We start from the raw sequence: 23369 nt of genomic DNA, 5'->3' as shown, positions 1-23369 counted from the left end.
AGGAAGAGGGGACGGAAGGAATGAGGGAGAGAGAAAGGAAGAGGGGACGGAAGGAATGAGGGAGAGAGGAAGGAAGAGGGGACGGAAGGAATGAGGGAGAGAGGAAGGAAGAGGGGACGGAAGGAATGAGGGAGAGAGAAAGGAAGAGGGGACGGAAGGAATGAGGGAGAGAGGAAGGAAGAGGGGACGGAAGGAATGAGGGAGAGAGGAAGGAAGAGGGGACGGAAGGAATGAGGGAGAGAGGAAGGAAGAGGGGATGGAAGGAATGAGGGAGAGAGGAAGGAATGAGGGAGAGAGGAAGGAAGAGGGGACAGAAGAGGGGACGGAAGGAATGAGGGGGAGAGGAGGGAAGAGGGGACGGAAGGAATGAGGGAGAGGGGACGGAAGAGGGGACGGAAGAGGGGACGGAAGAGGGGACAGAAGAGGGGACGGAAGAGGGGATGGAAGGAAGAGGGGACGGAAGAGGGGACGGAAGGAATGAGGGAGAGAGGAAGGAAGAGGGGATGGAAGGAATGAGGGAGAGAGGAAGGAATGAGGGAGAGAGGAAGGAAGAGGGGACAGAAGAGGGGACGGAAGGAATGAGGGGGAGAGGAGGGAAGAGGGGACGGAAGGAATGAGGGAGAGGGGACGGAAGAGGGGACAGAAGAGGGGACGGAAGAGGGGATGGAAGGAAGAGGGGACGGAAGAGGGGACGGAAGGAATGAGGGAGAGAGAAAGGAAGAGGGGATGGAAGAGGGGACGGAAGGAATGAGGGAGAGAGGAAGGAAGAGGGGACATAAGAGGGGACGGAAGGAATGAGGGAGAGGGGACGGAAGAGGGGATGAAAGAGGGGACAGAAGGAATGAGGGAGAGAGGAAGGATGGAAGAGGGGATGGAAGAGGGGACGGAAGGAATGAGGGAGAGGGGACGGAAGAGGGGATGGAAGAGGGGACAGAAGGAATGAGGGAGAGAGGAAGGATGGAAGAGGGGATGGAAGAGGGGACGGAAGGAATGAGGGAGAGAGGAAGGAATGAGGGAGAGAGGAAGGATGGAAGAGGGGAAGGAAGAGGGGACGGAAGGAATGAGGGAGAGAGGAAGGAAGAGGGGACAGAAGGAATGAGGGAGAGAGGAAGGAAGAGGGGACGGAAGGAATGAGGGAGAGAGGAAGGAAGAGGGGACGGAAGGAATGAGGGAGAGAGGAAGGAAGAGGGGATGGAAGGAATGAGGGAGAGAGGAAGGAAGAGGGGACTGAAGGAATGAGGGAGAGAGGAAGGAAGAGGGGATGGAAGGAATGAGGGAGAGAGGAAGGAATGAGGGAGAGAGGAAGGAAGAGGGGACAGAAGAGGGGACGGAAGGAATGAGGGGGAGAGGAGGAAAGAGGGGACGGAAGGAATGAGGGAGAGGGGACGGAAGAGGGGACGGAAGAGGGGACGGAAGAGGGGACAGAAGAGGGGACGGAGGAGGGGATGGAAGGAAGAGGGGACGGAAGAGGGGACGGAAGGAATGAGGGAGAGAGAAAGGAAGAGGGGATGGAAGAGGGGACGGAAGGAATGAGGGAGAGAGGAAGGAAGAGGGGACGGAAGGAATGAAGGAGAGAGGAAGGAATGAGGGAGAAAGGAAGGAAGAGGGGACCGAAGAGGGGACGGAAGGAAGAGGGGACGGAAGGAATGAGGGAGAGAGGAAGGAAGAGGGGACCGAAGAGGGGACGGAAGGAAGAGGGGACGGAAGGAATGAGGGAGAGAGGAAGGAAGAGGGGACCGAAGAGGGGACGGAAGGAAGAGGGGACGGAAGGAATGAGGGAGAGAGGAAGGAAGAGGGGACCGAAGAGGGGATGGAAGGAAGAGGGGACGGAAGAGGGGACGGAAGAGGGGACAGAAGAGGGGACGGAAGAGGGGACAGAAGAGGGGACGGAAGAGGGGATGGAAGGATGAGGGGACAGAAGAGGGGACGGAAGAGGGGACAGGAGAGGGGACGGAAGAGGGGACAGAAGAGGGGACGGAAGAGGGGATGGAAGGAAGAGGGGACAGAAGAGGGGACGGAAGAGGGGACGAAAGAGGGGACAGAAGAGGGGACGGAAGAGGGGATGGAAGGAAGAGGGGACAGAAGAGGGGACGGAAGAGGGGACGAAAGAGGGGACGGAAGAGGGGATGGAAGGAAGAGGGGACAGAAGAGGGGACGGAAGAGGGGATGGAAGGAATGAGGGAGAGAGGAAGGAAGGAAGAGGGGATGGAAGAGGGGATGGAAGAGGGGACGGAAGAGGGGATGGAAGGAATGAGGGAGAGAGGAAGGAAGAGGGGACGGAAGGAATGAGGGAGAGAGGAAGGAAGGAAGAGGGGATGGAAGAGGGGATGGAAGGAATGAGGGAGAGAGGAAGGAAGAGGGGATGGAAGGAATGAGGGAGAGAGGAAGGAAGAGGGGACGGAAGAGGGGACGGAAGGAATGAGGGAGAGAGGAAGGAAGAGGGGAAGGAAGGAATGAGGGAGAGAGGAAGGAAGAGGGGACGGAAGGAATGAGGGAGAGAGGAAGGAAGAGGGGACGGAAGGAATGAGGGAGAGAGGAAGGAAGAGGGGACGGAAGGAATGAGGGAGAGAGGAAGGAAGAGGGGACGGAAGGAATAAGGGAGAGAGGAAGGAAGAGGGGATGGAAGAGGGGATGGAAGGAATGAGGGAGAGAGGAAGGAAGAGGGGACGGAAGGAATGAGGGAGAGAGGAAGGAAGAGGGGACGGAAGGAATGAGGGAGAGAGGAAGGAAGAGGGGACGGAAGGAATGAGGGAGAGAGGAAGGAAGAGGGGACGGAAGGAATGAGGGAGAGAGGAAGGAAGAGGGGACGAAAGAGGGGATGGAAGGAATGAGGGAGAGAGGAAGGAACAGGGGATGGAAAGAATGAGGGAGAGAGGAAGGAAGAAGGAAGAGGGGACAGAAGTGAGGATATAAGAAGTGAGGATAGAAGGAAGGAATACGGGAAAGAGAATAGGAGAGAGGATATAAGGAGGAAGGAAAAGGAGATGGAAGGAGGAAAAAGTAATAGAAGGAATGGAGGATAGAAATAAGAAACGGAGAATGGAAGGAGGGGAGAAAAGAAAAGGATTTGGAAGGAAAGTAAAGGAGATGGAAGGAAAGAGGGAGGGAGAATGGGAGGAAAGAAGAAAGGAAATAAAAAGGGGATGGAAAAGGAATAGAGGGGAGGATAGAAAGGGGGAGAGGAAGGAAATGGAGATGGAAGCAGCGTGGGAGAAAGGAAAAAGAGGGAGAGAGTATGGAAGGAAGGAAGGATTAAAGGGAGGAAGAAGGAGTGTGAAGAGAAGGTGGAAAAAAGAAAGGAGGACGGGAGGATAGAAGAAAGGAAATCCTGCATGTTCCTCACCCCTGTATACATGTATATTACAGTAGCCTATAACATGATGATATATTCCTGTCCTCTATGTGCAGGCGGCTGTTTGGCGGTCTGGGTCAGCTGACAGACGGCGTGCTGGGGTTGGACGACTTCACTCAGAGCCATCAGTATCGTGTCTGGCCGGGTTATGACTACGTCGGCTGGAAAAATGAAAGCTCGTCCAACGGATACGTAGAGGTAGAATTCCAGTTTGATGGACCTAGAAACTTTACCTACATGAAGGTAAATATCATTTATGTGCTGCTACTATCCAGTATATATCCTGGGGGGGGGGGTCATTTATTATATCATATATCTGCTGCTACTATCCAGTATATATCCTGGGGGGGGGGGGTCATTTATTATATCATATATCTGCTGCTACTATCCTGTATATATCCTGGGGGGGGGGGGGCATTTATTATATCATATATCTGCTGCTACTATCCAGTATATATCCTGGGGGGGGTCATTTATTATATCATATATCTGCTGCTACTATCCAGTATATATCCTGGGGGGGGGGTCATTTATTATATCATATATCTGCTGCTACTATCCAGTATATATCCTGGGGGGGGGGGGTCATTTATTATATCATATATGTGCTGCTACTATCCAGTATATATCCTGGGGGGTAATTTATTATATCATATATCTGCTGCTACTATCCAGTATATATCCTGGGGGGGGGGGGTCATTTATTATATCATATATCTGCTGCTACTATCCAGTATATATCCTGGGGGGGGTCATTTATTATATCATATATCTGCTGCTACTATCCAGTATATATCCTGGGGGGGGGTCATTTATTATATCATATATGTGCTGCTACTATCCAGTATATATCCTGGGGGGTCATTTATTATATCATATATCTGCTGCTACTATCCAGTATATATCCTGGGGGGGGGGGGGTCATTTATTATATCATATATCTGCTGCTACTATCCAGTATATATCCTGGGGGGGGGGGGGGGTCATTTATTATATCATATATCTGCTGCTACTATCCTGTATATATCCTGGGGGGGGGGGCATTTATTATATCATATATCTGCTGCTACTATCCAGTATATATCCTGGGGGGGGGGTCATTTATTATATCATATATGTGCTGCTACTATCCAGTATATATCCTGGGGGGTAATTTATTATATCATATATCTGCTGCTACTATCCAGTATATATCCTGGGGGGGGGGGGGTCATTTATTATATCATATATCTGCTGCTACTATCCAGTATATATCCTGGGGGGGGTCATTTATTATATCATATATCTGCTGCTACTATCCAGTATATATCCTGGGGGGGGGTCATTTATTATATCATATATGTGCTGCTACTATCCAGTATATATCCTGGGGGGTCATTTATTATATCATATATCTGCTGCTACTATCCAGTATATATCCTGGGGGGGGGGGCCATTTATTATATCATATATCTGCTGCTACTATCCAGTATATATCCTGGGGGGGGGGGTCATTTATTATATCATATATGTGCTGCTACTATCCAGTATATATCCTGGGGGGTAATTTATTATATCATATATCTGCTGCTACTATCCAGTATATATCCTGGGGGGTCATTAATTATATCATATATCTGCTGCTACTGTCCAGTATATATCCTGGGGGGCAATAATTAGATCATATATGTGCTGCTTTCCAGTATATGGCCTGGGGGGGGGGGTCATTTATTTTATCATATATGTGCTGCTACTATCCAGTATATATCCTGGGGGGGGGTCATTTATTATATCATATATGTGCTGCTACTATCCAGTATATATCCTGGGGGGTCATTTATTATATCATATATATGTGCTGCTACTGTCCAGTATATATCCTGGGGGGTCATTTATTATATCATATATATGTGCTGCTACTGTCCAGTATATATCCTGGGGGGCAATAATTAGATCATATATGTGCTGCTTTCCAGTATATGGCCTGGGGGGGGGGGGGGTCATTTATTTTATCATATATGTCCAGCTATCCAGCATATATGGGCAAATATCAAGCATATGTGTAAAAAACAAAATTGAGAAACAGAATCACAGCCGCACATCCACCATTTGTATTTTGATCTATTTGCTTCTCAGCATCAATTCAAAAACTAACAGGTTGTTATGATATATTTTGATCAAGAAGTACAAGCCCACTCGCCACGTCAAGGCCACCTACTGGCATAACACTGAGCGGCGAACACAGCCTCCGAGACACTGTGCCCACAGGGGGAACAACCCAGTGGCCAGGCAGCCCCACTGCTGCCCGACCAATCCCCCAGCACTGGGCCACACCACCCCACAGACAAAGCATCACAGCAACAATGGCCGCCACAGAAAACCACACCAGTGTGAACACCTACCATGTGCTCCCTGAGAAAGCACCTATCTTTTCACACTGGTGTGATGCTCCGTGGCGGCCATTGTTGCTCTGATGCTTTGTCTGTGGGGTGGTGTGGCCCGGTGCCGGGGGCTTGGTTGGGCAGCAGTGGGGCTGCCTGACCACTAGGTCGTTTCCCCTGTGGGCACGGTGTCTCGGAGGCGTTGGTCGCTGGCCAGTGTTATGCCAGTGTTGGGTTAGGGACCCACTCTGACTAGGTGGCCTTGATGTGGCGAGTGGGCTTGTACTTCTTGATCAAGACATTTTTGAAATTATGCTGAGAAGTAAGTAGATCAAAATAGAAATGGTAGATGTGCGGCTTTGTTTCTCTATTTTTGTTTTATTTCATATTTGTGCTGCTACTATCCAGTACATGGCCTGGGGGTCATTCATACAGCTATTATCTGTCTCCTGTGGCGTAAGTAATGGTGTCTTCTTGTCTTCAGGTTCACTGTAATAATATGTTCACCAAGGGGGTGAAGATTTTCCGGAGGGCTGACTGCTTCTTTAAGTCTCGCCAACAGTCTGACTGGGATCCGGAGCCGGTGGGGGTGGTGACCGTGCTGGACGACAAAAACCCCAGCTCTAGATTTGTCATGATCCCCTTACAGCAGAGGGTCGGGAGCTTCATCCTCTGCAAGTTCTACTTTGCCGACACATGGATGATGATCAGCGAAATCTCCTTCCATTCAAGTGAGACACCCAAAATATAAAATAAAAAAGATAAGAGAGAACGTCTAAAGTTCACAGTTGTGGACCGCTTCTGTTTCCTGTGATGCTGGAGATGCCCCATGACAACACAAGACAGAAATAAGATTTTTAGGTCACTCCATACATTTTTATCCTCTTGTATTTCTCCCCAGACACAGATATTGAAGTGCCGACCATTGTTACCCTGCCACCTACTACTGTCAAGGCTGCTACCACTGAGATCCCCATCCTGAACGCTACTGAGAGGAAATCTGGTGAGTGATGTAAACATGATAACTGGGGACATACTATGACCGCCACCACGTACTACTACTCACCACCATATCAATATTGTCCTATGTCTACTCACATCTGCCTTACTACAAATGCTGTTAGCTGGCTGCCCTGCAATCATTGACAATAACTTTCCCTACTATAACAACAAACCCTGCCTGCCATGGATGCCAACAACCACTTGTCCAACCATGAACATAAACCTCCATTATGGCCAGTTCTACTTGTCCTACTGTGAACCCAAACCTCCATCATGGCCAACCACCACTTGTTCACCCATGAAAAAATATCTTCCATCATGGCAAACAATCACTTGTAAAACCATGAACACGAACCTCCATCATGGCCATCCGCTGTTCCAAACATGAACAAACACTTCCATCATGGGCAACCATGAACACAAACATTTATCATGGCCAATAATCACCAGTCCAACCATGAACTCAAACCTTATCATGGCCAACCATCCCCTGCCCTACTATAATCACAAACCTTTATCATGGCCAACAAGCACCTGTCCAACCATAAGTGCAAACCTTTATCATGGCCAACCATCACCTGTCCAACCATGAACAAATATCTTCCATCATGGCAAATGACCACTTGTAAAACCATAAAGTGAACCCAAACCTCCATCATGGCCAACCATCACTTGTTCACCCATGAACAAATATCTTCCATCATGGCAAACAATCACTTGTAAAACCCTGAACATGAACCTCCATCATGGCCAACCACCACTTTTCCAACCATGAACAAACACTTCCAACATGGGCAACCACCACTTGTCCAACCATGAACACAAACCATCATGGCAAACCACAACTTGTGAAACCATAAATAGAAACCTTTATCATGGCCAACCATCACCTGTCCAACCATGAACAAATATCTTCCATCATGGCAAACAATCACTTGTAAAACCATGAAGTGAACCCAAACCTCCATCACGGCCAACCATCACTTGTTCACCCATAAACAAATATCTTCCATTATGGCAAACAATCACTTGTAAAACCCTGAACATGAACCTCCATCATGGCCAACCACCACTTTTCCAACCATGAACAAACACTTCCAACATGGGCAACCATGAACACAAACCTTTATCATGGCCAACCATCCCCTGTCCTACTATAAACACAAACCATCGTGGCAAACCACAACTTGTGAAACCATAAATAGAAACCTTTATCATGGCTAACCATCACCTGTCCTACTATAAACACAAACTTTTATCATGGCCAACCATCACCCGTCCTACTATGAACACAAACGATTATCATGGCCAACCATCTCCTGTCCTACTATGAACACAAACCTTTATCATGGCCAACCATCCCCTGTCCAACCATGAACACACACCTTTATCATGGCCAACCATCTCCTGTTCAAGCATGAACACACACCTTTATCATGGCCAACCATCTCCTATCCAACCATAAACCCAAACCTTTATTATGGCCAACCATCACCTGTCCTACCATGAACAAAAATCTTCCATCATGGCAAACAATAACTTGTAAAACCCTGAACATGAACCTCCATCATGGCCAACCACCACTTTTCCAACCATGAACAAACACTTCCAACATGGGCAACCACCACTTGTCCAACAATGAACACAAACCATCATGGCAAACCACAACTTGTGAAACCATAAATAGAAACCTTTATCATGGCTAACCATCACCTGTCCTACTATAAACACAAATCTTTATCATGGCTAACCATCACCTGTCCAACCATGAACACAAACCTTTATCATGGCCAACCATCACCTGTCCAACCATGAACACACACCTTTATCATGGCCAACCATCTCCTGTCCAACCATGAACACAAACCTTTATCATGGCCAACCATCCCCTGTCCGACCATGAACACAAACCTTTATCATGGCCAACCATCCCCTGTCCAACCATGAACACAAACCTTTAGCATGGCCAACCATCCCCTGTCCAACCATGAACACAAACGTTTATCATGGCCAACCATCCCCGTCCAACCATGAACACAAACCTTTATCATGACCAACCATGAGCACAAACCTTTATCATGGCCAACCATCACCTGTCCAACCATGAACACAAACCTTTATCATGGCCAACCATCACCTGTCCAACCATGAACACAAACCTTTATCATGGCCAACCATCTCCTGTCCAACCATGAACACAAACCTTTATCATGGCCAACCATCCCCTGTCCAACCATAAACACAAACCTTTATCATGGCCAACCATCACCTGTCCAACCATGATCACAAACCTTTATCATGGCCAACCATCCCCTGTCCAACCACGAACACAATCTTTATCATGGCCAACCATCACCTGTCCAACCATGAACACAAACCTTTATCATGGCCAACCATCACCTGACCAACTATTAACTTATATGTCCATTAAAGGCCAATCATCACCTGACCATCCATAAACACTATTCTGCCCAACGACCACCCTCTTCTTACTACTAAGTCCACATATATGGCTATGGTCACTCACTGTTCATTTCCTTTTCCAGAAACCACTTTCCCATTCACCATCAGCAGACCACTGGACAAACCGGACGAGCCAAAGACCTCTGTTCTGGTTGGCTGCCTGGTGGCCATAATCCTTCTCCTGCTCATTATCATAGTGCTGATCCTGTGGAAACAATATATACAGAAGAGACTGGAGAAGGTAAAGTCCCCTGAGAACAGTAATACTGTATATCAGTGGTCTCACACTGGTGCCCTCCAGATGTTGAAAAACTTCAACTCCCAGCATGCCCGGACAGCCAATGGCTGGGACCTTTGGGGAGTCAGGCCAGGCCTAGATTGTCCTTTTAGACCAGTGGTCTCAAACTGTGGGCCTCCAGATGTTGCAAAACTTCAATTCCCAGCATGCCCGGACAGCCGTTGGCTGTCCGGGCATGCTGGGAGTTGAAGTTTTGCAACATCTGGAGGACCACAGTTTGAGACCACTGCTGTATAAGAAGATCTTGTGGATGGAGATATACCTTCTAATAATACCGTAATACTTTACAGGCTCCGCGTCGGATCTTGGAAGAAGACGCCACTGTACGTTTGTCCTTCTATAGTTATAGCATCGGTAACAACAACCAGACACAGACCCATCAGTCCAACCCAACCTATGAGAGAATCTTCCCTCTGGACCTTGACTACCAACAGCCGACTAAACCACTACGGAAACTTCCTGAGCTGTCTCAGAGTGCCGAGGATTCAGGTGCGACACAACATAAAACTCCGTATTATAACAGGACATCAATTATGGCCTCCATATTGGGAAGAGAAGGGCGGAAGATCTGTGACAACTGAGAACATGTACAAGAATATAACTACTATAATACTGCTCCCAATATACAAGAATATAACTACTATAATACTGCTCCTATATACAAGAATATAACTACTATAATACTGCTCCTATATACAAGAATATAACTACTATAATACTGCTCCTATATACAAGAATATAACTACTATAATACTGCCTCCTATATACAAGAATATAACTACTATAATACTGCTTCTATATACAAGAATATAACTACTATAATACTGCTCCCAATATACAAGAATATAACTACTATAATACTGCCTCCTATATACAAGAATATAACTACTATAATACTGCTCCTATATACAAGAATATAACTACTATAATACTGCTCCTATATACAAGAATATAACTACTATAATACTGCTCCTATATACAAGAATATAACTACTATAATACTGCTCCTATATACAAGAATATAACTACTATAATACTGCCCCCTATATACAAGTATATAACTACTATAATACTTCTCCTATATACAAGAATATAACTACTATAATACTGCTCCTATATACAAGAATATAACTACTATAATACTGCTCCTATATACAGGAATATAACTACTATAATACTATCTCCTATATACAAGAATATAACTACTATAATACTATCTCCTATATACAAGAATATAACTACTATAATACTGCTCCTATATACAAGAATATAACTACTATAATACTGCTCCTATATACAAGAATATAACTACTATAATACTGCCTCCTATATACAAGAATATAACTACTATAATACTGCCTCCTATATACAAGAATATAACTACTATAATACTTACCCTATATACAAGAATATAACTACTATAATACTGCCTCCTATATACAAGAATATAACTACTATAATACTGCTCCTATATACAAGAATATAACTACTATAATACTGCTCCTATATACAAGAATATAACTTCTATAATACTGCTCCTATATACAAGAATATAACTACTATAATACTGCCCCCTATATACAAGTATATAACTACTATAATACTTCTCCTATATACAAGAATATAACTACTATAATACTGCTCCTATATACAAGAATATAACTACTATAATACTGCTCCTATATACAGGAATATAACTACTATAATACTATCTCCTATATACAAGAATATAACTACTATAATACTATCTCCTATATACAAGAATATAACTACTATAATACTGCTCCTATATACAAGAATATAACTACTATAATACTGCTCCTATATACAAGAATATAACTACTATAATACTGCCTCCTATATACAAGAATATAACTACTATAATACTGCTCCTATATACAAGAATATAACTACTATAATACTGCTCCTATATACAGGTGTTACGCCTAGCGCTCCGGGTCCCCGCTCCTCCCCGGAGCGCTCACGGCGTCTCTCTCCCTGCAGCGCCCCGGTCAGTCCCGCTGACCGGGAGCGCTGCACTGTCATGGCCGTCGGGGATGCGATTCGCACAGCGGGACGCGCCCGCTCGCGAATCGCATCCCAGGTCACTTACCCGTCCCGGTCCCCTGCTGTCTTGTGCTGGCGCGCGCGGCTCCGCTCTCTAGGGCGCGCGCGCGCCAGCTCTCTGAGACTTAAAGGGCCAGTGCACCAATGATTGGTGCCTGGCCCAATTAGCTTAATTGGCTTCCATCTGCTCCCTGGCTATATCTGATCTCCTCCCTTGCACTCCCTTGCCGGATCTTGTTGCCTTGGGCCAGTGAAAGCGTTTAGTGTGTCCAAAGCCTGTGTACCTGAACTTCTGCTATCCATCCTGACTACGAACCTTGCCGCCTGCCCCCGACCTTCTGCTACGTCTGACCTTGCCTCTGCCTAGTCCTTCTGTCCCACGCCTTCTCAGCAGTCAGCGAGGTTGAGCCGTTGCTAGTGGATACGACCTGGTTGCTACTGCCGCAGCAAGACCATCCCGCTTTGCGGCGGGCTCTGGCGAACACCAGTAGCCTCTTAGAACCGGTCCACCAGCACGGTCCACGCCAATCCCTCGCTGACACAGCGGATCCACAACCCGTAAGCCGAATCGTGACAACAGGAATATAACTAATATAATACTGCTCTTATATACAAGAATATAACTACTATAATACTGCCTCCTATATACAAGAATATAACTACTATAATACTGCTCCTATATACAAGAATATAACTTCTATAATACTGCTCCTATATACAAGAATATAACTACTATAATACTGCTCCTATATACAAGAATATATCTACTATAATACTGGCTCCTATATACAAGAATATAACTACTATAATACTCCCCCCTATATACAAGAATATAACTACTATAATACTGCTCCTATACACAAGAATATGACTACTATATTACTGCTCCAATATACAATAATATAACTACTATAATACTGCTTCTATATACAAGAATATAACTACTATAATACTGGCTCCTATATACAAGAATATAACAACTATAATACTCCCCCCTATATACAAGAATATAACTACTATAATACTGCTCCTATATACAAGAATATAACTACTATAATACTGCTCCTATATACAGGAATATAACTACTATAATACTGCTCCTATATACAAGAATATAACTACTATAATACTGCTCCTATATACAAGAATACAACTACTATAATACTGCTCCTATATACAAGAATATATCTACTATAATACTGCTCCTATATACAAGAATATAACTACTATAATACTGCTTCCTATATACAAGAATATAACTACTATAATACTGCTCCTATATACAAGAATACAACTACTATAATACTGCTCCTATATACAAGAATATATCTACTATAATACTGCTCCTATATACAAGAATATAACTACTATAATACTGCTCCTATATACAAGAATACAACTACTATAATACTGCTCCTATATACAAGAATATATCTACTATAAAACTGCCCCCTATATACAAGAATATAACTACTATAATACTGCTCCTATATACAAGAATATAACTACTATAATACTGCTCCTATATACAAGAATATAACTACTATAATACTGCTCCTATATACAAGAATATAACTACTATAATACTGCCTCCTATATACAAGAATATAACTACTATAATACTGCCTCCTATATACAAGAATATATCTATTATAATACTGCTCCTATATACAAGAATATAACTACTATAATACTGCTCCTATATACAAGAATATAACTACTATAATACTGCTCCTTTATACAAGAATATACCTACTATAATACTGCTCCTATATACAAGAATGTAACTACTATAATACTGCCTCCTATATACAGGAATATAACTACTATAATACTGCTCCTATATACAAGAATATAACTACTATAATACTGCTCCTATATACAGGAATATAACTACTATAATACTGCTCCTATATACAAGAATATAACTACTATAATACTGCTCCTATATACAAGAATATAACTACTATAATACTGCCTCCTATATACAAGAATATAACTTCTATAATACTGCCTCATTCACTTTCAGCCTGCAGTGGAGACTATGCAGAACCTGATCTGACCAAGTCCACCCCACACCAGGGCTTCCAGAACAGCGTGCCGCACTATGCAGAGACCGATATAGTGAACCTCCAGGGAGTGACCGGCAATAACATGTACGCGGTGCCGGCCCTAACCGTGGACTCGCTCACCAAGAAGGACATCAGCGTAGGAGAATTTCCGCTCAACCAACTACGGCTAAAGGAGAAACTGGGGGAAGGGCAATTTGGAGAGGTATGAGACTATGAGTGTAGAGGTCCCCCTTATATATCATCCATGTTCACAGTGTTTCCCAACCAGGGTGCCTTCTGCTGTTGCAAAACTACAAATCCCAGCATGCCCGGACAGCCGTTGGCTGTCCGGGCATGCTGGGAGTTGTAGTTTTGCGTCAGGCCGAAGCACACTGGTTGGGAAACACTGCTGTAGACATCAAGAATGAATAATGTATTTGTAGTACATGGTTTTGGCCTGCAGATGGCACTGTTGCATGGATTGTATACATTGCTATCAAGCTGTACTGATGTATCTGACTTTGTATTGATTTATTACAAGCCATTGAATGGCGAATAACTAGTTGATCATTGGGGGTCCGACTACTAGGACCCCAACTAAGGTTGTCACCTGGCCGGTATTTTACAGACACATCCAGTATTTTGGCCACCCTGCCGGTATTTTTATATTAAAAATACCAGCAAGACAATGGCCGGTATTTATCCAACCAATCCTCCAACTCCCGGAATGTTGCACCATATACTATACCAGTGTTTCCCAACCAGAAGACCTACAGCTGTTGCAAAACTACAACTCCCAGCATAGTGCCAGCGGAGTGCCCCCCATAAACAGTGTTAGGAGAGTGTCCCCCATGAATAGTGTCAGAAGAGTGTCCCCTATACACAGTGTCAGCAGAGTGTCCCCCTATACACCGTGTCAGCAGAGTGTCCCCTATACACAGTGTCAGCAGAGTGTCCCCCTATACACAGTGTCAGCAGAGTGTCCCCTATACACAGTGTCAGCAGAGTGTCCCCTATACACAGTGTCAGCAGAGTGTCCCCTATACACAGTGTCAGCAGAGTGTCCCCCTATACACAGTGTCAGCAGAGTGTCCCCTATACACAGTGTCAGCAGAGTGTCCCCCTATACACAGTGTCAGCAGAGTGTCCCCTATGAATAGTGTTAGAAGAGTGTCCCCTATACACAGTGTCAGCAGAGTGTCCCCTATACACAGTGTCAGCAGAGTGTCCCCCTATACACAGTGTCAGCAGAGTGTCCCCTATACACAGTGTCAGCAGAGTGTCCCCTATACACAGTGTCAGCAGAGTGTCCCCTATACACAGTGTCAGCAGAGTGTCCCCTATACACAATGTCAGCAGAGTGCCCCCTATACACAGTGTCAGCAGAGTGCCCCCTATACACAGTGTCAGCAGAGTGCCCCCTATACACAATGTCAGCAGAGTGTCCCCTATACACAGTGTCAGCAGAGTGTCCCCTATACACAGTGTCAGCAGAGTGTCCCCTATACACAGTGTCAGCAGAGTGTCCCCTATACACAATGTCAGCAGAGTGCCCCCTATACACAGTGTCAGCAGAGTGTCCCCCTATACACAGTGTCAGCAGAGTGTCCCCTATACACAGTGTCAGCAGAGTGTCCCCTATACACAATGTCAGCAGAGTGCCCCCTATACACAGTGTCAGCAGAGTGCCCCCTATACACAGTGTCAGCAGAGTGTCCCCTATACACAGTGTCAGCAGAGTGTCCCCCTATACACAGTGTCAGCAGAGTGTCCCCCTATACACAGTGTCAGCAGAGTGTCCCCCTATACACAGTGTCAGCAGAGTGTCCCCCATACACAATGTCAGCAGAGTGTCCCCCTATACACAGTGTCAGCAGAGTGTCCCCCTATACACAGTGTCAGCAGAGTGTCCCCCATACACAGTGTCAGCAGAGTGTCCCCCTATACACAGTGTCAGCAGAGTGTCCCCCTATACACAGTGTCAGCAGAGTGTCCCCTATACACAGTGTCAGCAGAGTGTCCCCCTATACACAATGTCAGCAGAGTGTCCCCCTATACACAGTGTCAGCAGAGTGTCCCCTATACACAGTGTCAGCAGAGTGTCCCCCTATACACAATGTCAGCAGAGTGTCCCCCTATACACAATGTCAGCAGAGTGTCCCCTATACACAGTGCCAGCAGAGTGTCCCCCTATACACAGTGTCAGCAGAGTGTCCCCCTATACACAGTGTCAGCAGAGTGTCCCCCTATACACAATGTCAGCAGAGTGTCCCCCTATACACAATGTCAGCAGAGTGTCCCCTTATACACAATGTCAGCAGAGTGTCCCCCTATACACAGTGTCAGCAGAGTGTCCCCCTATACACAATGTCAGCAGAGTGTCCCCTATACACAGTGTCAGAAGAGTGTCCCCTATACACAGTGTCAGCAGAGTGTCCCCTATACACAGTGTCAGCAGAGTGTCCCCTATACACAGTGTCAGCAGAGTGTCCCCTATACACAGTGTCAGCAGAGTGTCCCCCTATACACAGTGTCAGCAGAGTGTCCCCTATACACAGTGTCAGCAGAGTGTCCCCCTATACACAGTGTCAGCAGAGTGTCCCCTATACACAGTGTCAGCAGAGTGTCCCCCTATACACAGTGTCAGCAGAGTGTCCCCTATACACAGTGTCAGCAGAGTGTCCCCCTATACAGTGTCAGCAGAGTGTCCCCAATACACAGTGTCAGCAGAGTGTCCCCTATACACAGTGTCAGCAGAGTGTCCCCCTATACACAGTGTCAGCAGAGTGTCCCCCTATACACAGTGTCAGCAGAGTGTCCCCCTATACACAGTGTCAGCAGAGTGTCCCCTATACACAGTGTCAGCAGAGTGTCCCCTATACACAGTGTCAGCAGAGTGTCCCCATATACACAGTGTCAGCAGAGTGTCCCCAATACACAGTGTCAGCAGAGTGTCCCCAATACACAGTGTCAGCAGAGTGTCCCCCTATACACAGTGTCAGCAGAGTGTCCCCCTATACACAGTGTCAGCAGAGTGTCCCCCTATACACAATGTCAGCAGAGTGTCCCCCTATACACAGTGTCAGCAGAGTGTCCCCTATACACAGTGTCAGCAGAGTGTCCCCTATACACAGTGTCAGCAGAGTGTCCCCCTATACACAATGTCAGCAGAGTGTCCCCCTATACACAGTGTCAGCAGAGTGTCCCCCTATACACAGTGTCAGCAGAGTGTCCCCTATACACAGTGTCAGCAGAGTGTCCCCCTATACACAGTGTCAGCAGAGTGTCCCCCTATACACAGTGTCAGCAGAGTGTCCCCCTATACACAGTGTCAGCAGAGTGTCCCCCTATACACAGTGTCAGCAGAGTGTCCCCCTATACACAGTGTCAGCAGAGTGTCCCCTATACACAGTGTCAGCAGAGTGTCCCCCTATACACAGTGTCAGCAGAGTGTCCCCATATACACAGTGTCAGCAGAGTGTCCCCCTATACACAGTGTCAGCAGAGTGTCCCCCTATACACAGTGCCAGCAGAGTGTCCCCCTATACACAGTGCCAGCAGAGTGTCCCCCTATACACAGTGCCAGCAGAGTGTCCCCCTATACACAGTGCCAGCAGAGTGTCCCCCTATACACAGTGCCAGCAGAGTGTCCCCCTATACACAGTGTCAGCAGAGTGTCCCCCTATACACAGTGTCAGCAGAGTGTCCCCTATACACAGTGTCAGCAGAGTGTCCCCCTATACACAGTGTCAGCAGAGTGTCCCCCTATACACAGTGTCAGCAGAGTGTCCACCTATACACAGTGTCAGCAGAGTGTCCACCTATACACCGCGTCAGCAGAGTGCCCCCTATACAGTGTCAGCAGAGTGTCCCCTATACATAGTGTCAGCAGAGTGTCCCCTATACATAGTGTCAGCAGAGTGTCCCCCTATACACAGTGTCAGCAGAGTGCCCCCTATACACAGTGTCAGCAGAGTGTCCCCTATACACAATGTCAGCAGAGTGTCCCCTATACACAGTGTCAGCAGAGTGTCCCCTATACACAGTGTCAGCAGAGTGTCCCCCTATACACAGTGTCAGCAGAGTGTCCCCCTATACACAGTGTCAGCAGAGTGTCCCCCTATACACAGTGTCAGCAGAGTGCCCCCTATACAGTGTCAGCAGAGTGTCCCCTATACACAGTGTCAGCAGAGTGTCCCCTATACACAGTATCAGCAGAGTGTCCCCTATACACAGTATCAGCAGAGTGTCCCCCTATACACAGTGTCAGCAGAGTGTCCCCCTATACACAGTGTCAGCAGAGTGTCCCCCTATACACAGTGTCAGCAGAGTGTCCCCCTATACACAGTGTCAGCAGAGTGTCCCCCTATACACAGTGTCAGCAGAGTGTCCCCCTATACACAGTGTCAGCAGAGTGTCCCCTATACACAGTGTCAGCAGAGTGTCCCCTATACACAGTGTCAGCAGAGTGTCCCCCTATACACAGTGTCAGCAGAGTGTCCCCCTATACACAGTGTCAGCAGAGTGTCCCCCTATACACAGTGTCAGCAGAGTGTCCCCCTATACACAGTGTCAGCAGAGTGTCCCCTATACACAGTGTCAGCAGAGTGTCCCCCTATACACAGTGTCAGCAGAGTGTCCCCTATACACAGTGCCAGCAGAGTGTCCCCCTATACAGTGTCAGCAGAGTGTCCCCCTATACACAGTGTCAGCAGAGTGACCCCTATACACAGTGTCAGCAGAGTGTCCCCCTATACACAGTGTCAGCAGAGTGTCCCCCTATACACAGTGTCAGCAGAGTGTCCCCCTATACACAGTGTCAGCAGAGTGTCCCCCTATACACAGTGTCAGCAGAGTGCCCCCTATACACAGTGTCAGCAGAGTGCCCCCTATACACAGTGTCAGCAGAGTGCCCCCTATACACAGTGTCAGCAGAGTGCCCCCTATACACAGTGTCAGCAGAGTGTCCCCTATACACAGTGTCAGCAGAGTGTCCCCCTATACACAGTGTCAGCAGAGTGTCCCCTATACACAGTGTCAGCAGAGTGTCCCCCTATACACAGTGTCAGCAGAGTGTCCCCTATACACAGTGTCAGCAGAGTGCCCCCTATACACAGTGTCAGCAGAGTGTCCCCCTATACACAGTGTCAGCAGAGTGCCCCCTATACACAGTGTCAGCAGAGTGTCCCCCTATACACAGTGTCAGCAGAGTGTCCCCCTATACACAGTGTCAGCAGAGTGTCCCCTATACACAGTGTCAGCAGAGTGTCCCCCTATACACAGTGTCAGCAGAGTGTCCCCTATACACAGTGTCAGCAGAGTGTCCCCCTATACACAGTGTCAGCAGAGTGTCCCCTATACACAATGTCAGCAGAGTGCCCCCTATACAGTGTCAGCAGAGTGCCCCCTATACACAGTGTCAGCAGAGTGTCCCCCTATACACAGTGTCAGCAGAGTGTCCCCTATACACAGTGTCAGCAGAGTGTCCCCCTATACACCGTGTCAGCAGAGTGTCCCCTATACACAGTGTCAGCAGAGTGTCCCCCTATACACAGTGTCAGAAGAGTGTCCCCTATACACAGTGTCAGCAGAGTGTCCCCCTATACACCGTGTCAGCAGAGTGTCCCCTATACACAGTGTCAGCAGAGTGTCCCCCTATACACAGTGTCAGCAGAGTGTCCCCTATACACAGTGTCAGCAGAGTGTCCCCTATACACAGTGTCAGCAGAGTGTCCCCTATACACAGTGTCAGCAGAGTGTCCCCCTATACACAGTGTCAGCAGAGTGTCCCCTATACACAGTGTCAGCAGAGTGTCCCCCTATACACAGTGTCAGCAGAGTGTCCCCTATGAATAGTGTCAGAAGAGTGTCCCCTATACACAGTGTCAGCAGAGTGTCCCCTATACACAGTGTCAGCAGAGTGTCCCCCTATACACAGTGTCAGCAGAGTGTCCCCTATACACAGTGTCAGCAGAGTGTCCCCTATACACAGTGTCAGCAGAGTGTCCCCTATACACAGTGTCAGCAGAGTGTCCCCTATACACAATGTCAGCAGAGTGCCCCCTATACACAGTGTCAGCAGAGTGCCCCCTATACACAGTGTCAGCAGAGTGCCCCCTATACACAATGTCAGCAGAGTGTCCCCTATACACAGTGTCAGCAGAGTGTCCCCTATACACAGTGTCAGCAGAGTGTCCCCTATACACAGTGTCAGCAGAGTGTCCCCTATACACAATGTCAGCAGAGTGCCCCCTATACACAGTGTCAGCAGAGTGTCCCCCTATACACAGTGTCAGCAGAGTGTCCCCTATACACAGTGTCAGCAGAGTGTCCCCTATACACAATGTCAGCAGAGTGCCCCCTATACACAGTGTCAGCAGAGTGCCCCCTATACACAGTGTCAGCAGAGTGTCCCCTATACACAGTGTCAGCAGAGTGTCCCCCTATACACAGTGTCAGCAGAGTGTCCCCCTATACACAGTGTCAGCAGAGTGTCCCCCTATACACAGTGTCAGCAGAGTGTCCCCCATACACAGTGTCAGCAGAGTGTCCCCCTATACACAGTGTCAGCAGAGTGTCCCCCTATACACAGTGTCAGCAGAGTGTCCCCCATACACAGTGTCAGCAGAGTGTCCCCCTATACACAGTGTCAGCAGAGTGTCCCCCTATACACAGTGTCAGCAGAGTGTCCCCTATACACAGTGTCAGCAGAGTGTCCCCCTATACACAATGTCAGCAGAGTGTCCCCTATACACAGTGTCAGCAGAGTGTCCCCCTATACACAATGTCAGCAGAGTGTCCCCCTATACACAATGTCAGCAGAGTGTCCCCCTATACACAGTGTCAGCAGAGTGTCCCCCTATACACAGTGTCAGCAGAGTGTCCCCCTATACACAATGTCAGCAGAGTGTCCCCCTATACACAATGTCAGCAGAGTGTCCCCTTATACACAATGTCAGCAGAGTGTCCCCCTATACACAGTGTCAGCAGAGTGTCCCCCTATACACAATGTCAGCAGAGTGTCCCCTATACACAGTGTCAGAAGAGTGTCCCCTATACACAGTGTCAGCAGAGTGTCCCCTATACACAGTTTCAGCAGAGTGTCCCCTATACACAGTGTCAGCAGAGTGTCCCCTATACACAGTGTCAGCAGAGTGTCCCCCTATACACAGTGTCAGCAGAGTGTCCCCTATACACAGTGTCAGCAGAGTGTCCCCCTATACACAGTGTCAGCAGAGTGTCCCCCTATACACAGTGTCAGCAGAGTGTCCCCCTATACACAGTGTCAGCAGAGTGTCCCCCTATACACAGTGTCAGCAGAGTGTCCCCCTATACACAGTGTCAGCAGAGTGTCCCCTATACACAGTGTCAGCAGAGTGTCCCCCTATACAGTGTCAGCAGAGTGTCCCCAATACACAGTGTCAGCAGAGTGTCCCCTATACACAGTGTCAGCAGAGTGTCCCCCTATACACAGTGTCAGCAGAGTGCCCCCTATACACAGTGTCAGCAGAGTGTCCCCTATACACAGTGTCAGCAGAGTGTCCCCCTATACACAGTGTCAGCAGAGTGTCCCCCTATACACAGTGTCAGCAGAGTGTCCCCTATACACAGTGTCAGCAGAGTGTCCCCTATACACAGTGTCAGCAGAGTGTCCCCTATACACAGTGTCAGCAGAGTGTCCCCATATACACAGTGTCAGCAGAGTGTCCCCAATACACAGTGTCAGCAGAGTGTCCCCCTATACACAGTGTCAGCAGAGTGTCCCCCTATACACAGTGTCAGCAGAGTGTCCCCCTATACACAGTGTCAGCAGAGTGTCCCCCTATACACAATGTCAGCAGAGTGTCCCCCTATACACAGTGTCAGCAGAGTGTCCCCTATACACAGTGTCAGCAGAGTGTCCCCTATACACAGTGTCAGCAGAGTGTCCCCCTATACACAATGTCAGCAGAGTGTCCCCCTATACACAGTGTCAGCAGAGTGTCCCCCTATACACAGTGTCAGCAGAGTGTCCCCTATACACAGTGTCAGCAGAGTGTCCCCCTATACACAGTGTCAGCAGAGTGTCCCCCTATACACAGTGTCAGCAGAGTGTCCCCCTATACACAGTGTCAGCAGAGTGTCCCCCTATACACAGTGTCAGCAGAGTGTCCCCCTATACACAGTGCCAGCAGAGTGTCCCCCTATACACAGTGCCAGCAGAGTGTCCCCCTATACACAGTGCCAGCAGAGTGTCCCCCTATACACAGTGCCAGCAGAGTGTCCCCCTATACACAGTGTCAGCAGAGTGTCCCCCTATACACAGTGTCAGCAGAGTGTCCCCTATACACAGTGTCAGCAGAGTGTCCCCCTATACACAGTGTCAGCAGAGTGTCCCCCTATACACAGTGTCAGCAGAGTGTCCACCTATACACAGTGTCAGCAGAGTGTCCACCTATACACCGCGTCAGCAGAGTGCCCCCTATACAGTGTCAGCAGAGTGTCCCCTATACATAGTGTCAGCAGAGTGTCCCCTATACATAGTGTCAGCAGAGTGTCCCCCTATACACAGTGTCAGCAGAGTGTCCCCCTATACACAGTGTCAGCAGAGTGCCCCCTATACACAGTGTCAGCAGAGTGTCCCCTATACACAATGTCAGCAGAGTGTCCCCTATACACAGTGTCAGCAGAGTGTCCCCTATACACAGTGTCAGCAGAGTGTCCCCCTATACACAGTGTTAGCAGAGTGTCCCCCTATACACAGTGTCAGCAGAGTGTCCCCCTATACACAGTGTCAGCAGAGTGCCCCCTATACAGTGTCAGCAGAGTGTCCCCTATACACAGTGTCAGCAGAGTGTCCCCTATACACAGTATCAGCAGAGTGTCCCCCTATACACAGTGTCAGCAGAGTGTCCCCCTATACACAGTGTCAGCAGAGTGTCCCCCTATACACAGTGTCAGCAGAGTGTCCCCCTATACACAGTGTCAGCAGAGTGTCCCCCTATACACAGTGTCAGCAGAGTGTCCCCCTATACACAGTGTCAGCAGAGTGTCCCCTATACACAGTGTCAGCAGAGTGTCCCCTATACACAGTGTCAGCAGAGTGTCCCCCTATACACAGTGTCAGCAGAGTGTCCCCCTATACACAGTGTCAGCAGAGTGTCCCCCTATACACAGTGTCAGCAGAGTGTCCCCCTATACACAGTGTCAGCAGAGTGTCCCCCTATACACAGTGTCAGCAGAGTGTCCCCTATACACAGTGTCAGCAGAGTGTCCCCCTATACACAGTGTCAGCAGAGTGTCCCCTATACACAGTGCCAGCAGAGTGTCCCCCTATACAGTGTCAGCAGAGTGTCCCCCTATACACAGTGTCAGCAGAGTGACCCCTATACACAGTGTCAGCAGAGTGTCCCCCTATACACAGTGTCAGCAGAGTGTCCCCCTATACACAGTGTCAGCAGAGTGTCCCCCTATACACAGTGTCAGCAGAGTGTCCCCCTATACACAGTGTCAGCAGAGTGCCCCCTATACACAGTGTCAGCAGAGTGCCCCCTATACACAGTGTCAGCAGAGTGCCCCCTATACACAGTGTCAGCAGAGTGCCCCCTATACACAGTGTCAGCAGAGTGTCCCCCTATACACAGTGTCAGCAGAGTGTCCCCCTATACACAGTGTCAGCAGAGTGCCCCCTATACACAGTGTCAGCAGAGTGTCCCCCTATACACAGTGTCAGCAGAGTGCCCCCTATACACAGTGTCAGCAGAGTGTCCCCCTATACACAGTGTCAGCAGAGTGTC

General features: G+C 47.8%; 1 protein-coding gene across 1 annotated transcript in view; it reads left to right on the top strand.

The window, feature by feature from the left end:
* LOC130291820 (discoidin domain-containing receptor 2-like) overlaps positions 1–23369 on the top strand; it is a 118697-nt gene that overhangs the window by 86801 nt on the left and 8527 nt on the right. Inside the window, exons 8-13 of the mRNA XM_056541129.1 lie at positions 3409–3595; positions 6197–6443; positions 6614–6715; positions 9261–9418; positions 9766–9964; positions 13572–13816. Coding sequence (XP_056397104.1) covers positions 3409–3595; positions 6197–6443; positions 6614–6715; positions 9261–9418; positions 9766–9964; positions 13572–13816 — 1138 coding nt within the window. The remainder of the gene's footprint in view (positions 1–3408; positions 3596–6196; positions 6444–6613; positions 6716–9260; positions 9419–9765; positions 9965–13571; positions 13817–23369) is intronic.

The sequence above is a fragment of the Hyla sarda genome, chromosome 9, assembly GCF_029499605.1.
Source record: "Hyla sarda isolate aHylSar1 chromosome 9, aHylSar1.hap1, whole genome shotgun sequence".
Classification (NCBI taxonomy): domain Eukaryota; kingdom Metazoa; phylum Chordata; class Amphibia; order Anura; family Hylidae; genus Hyla; species Hyla sarda.
This window is presented reverse-complemented; position numbering and strand designations above follow the sequence as displayed.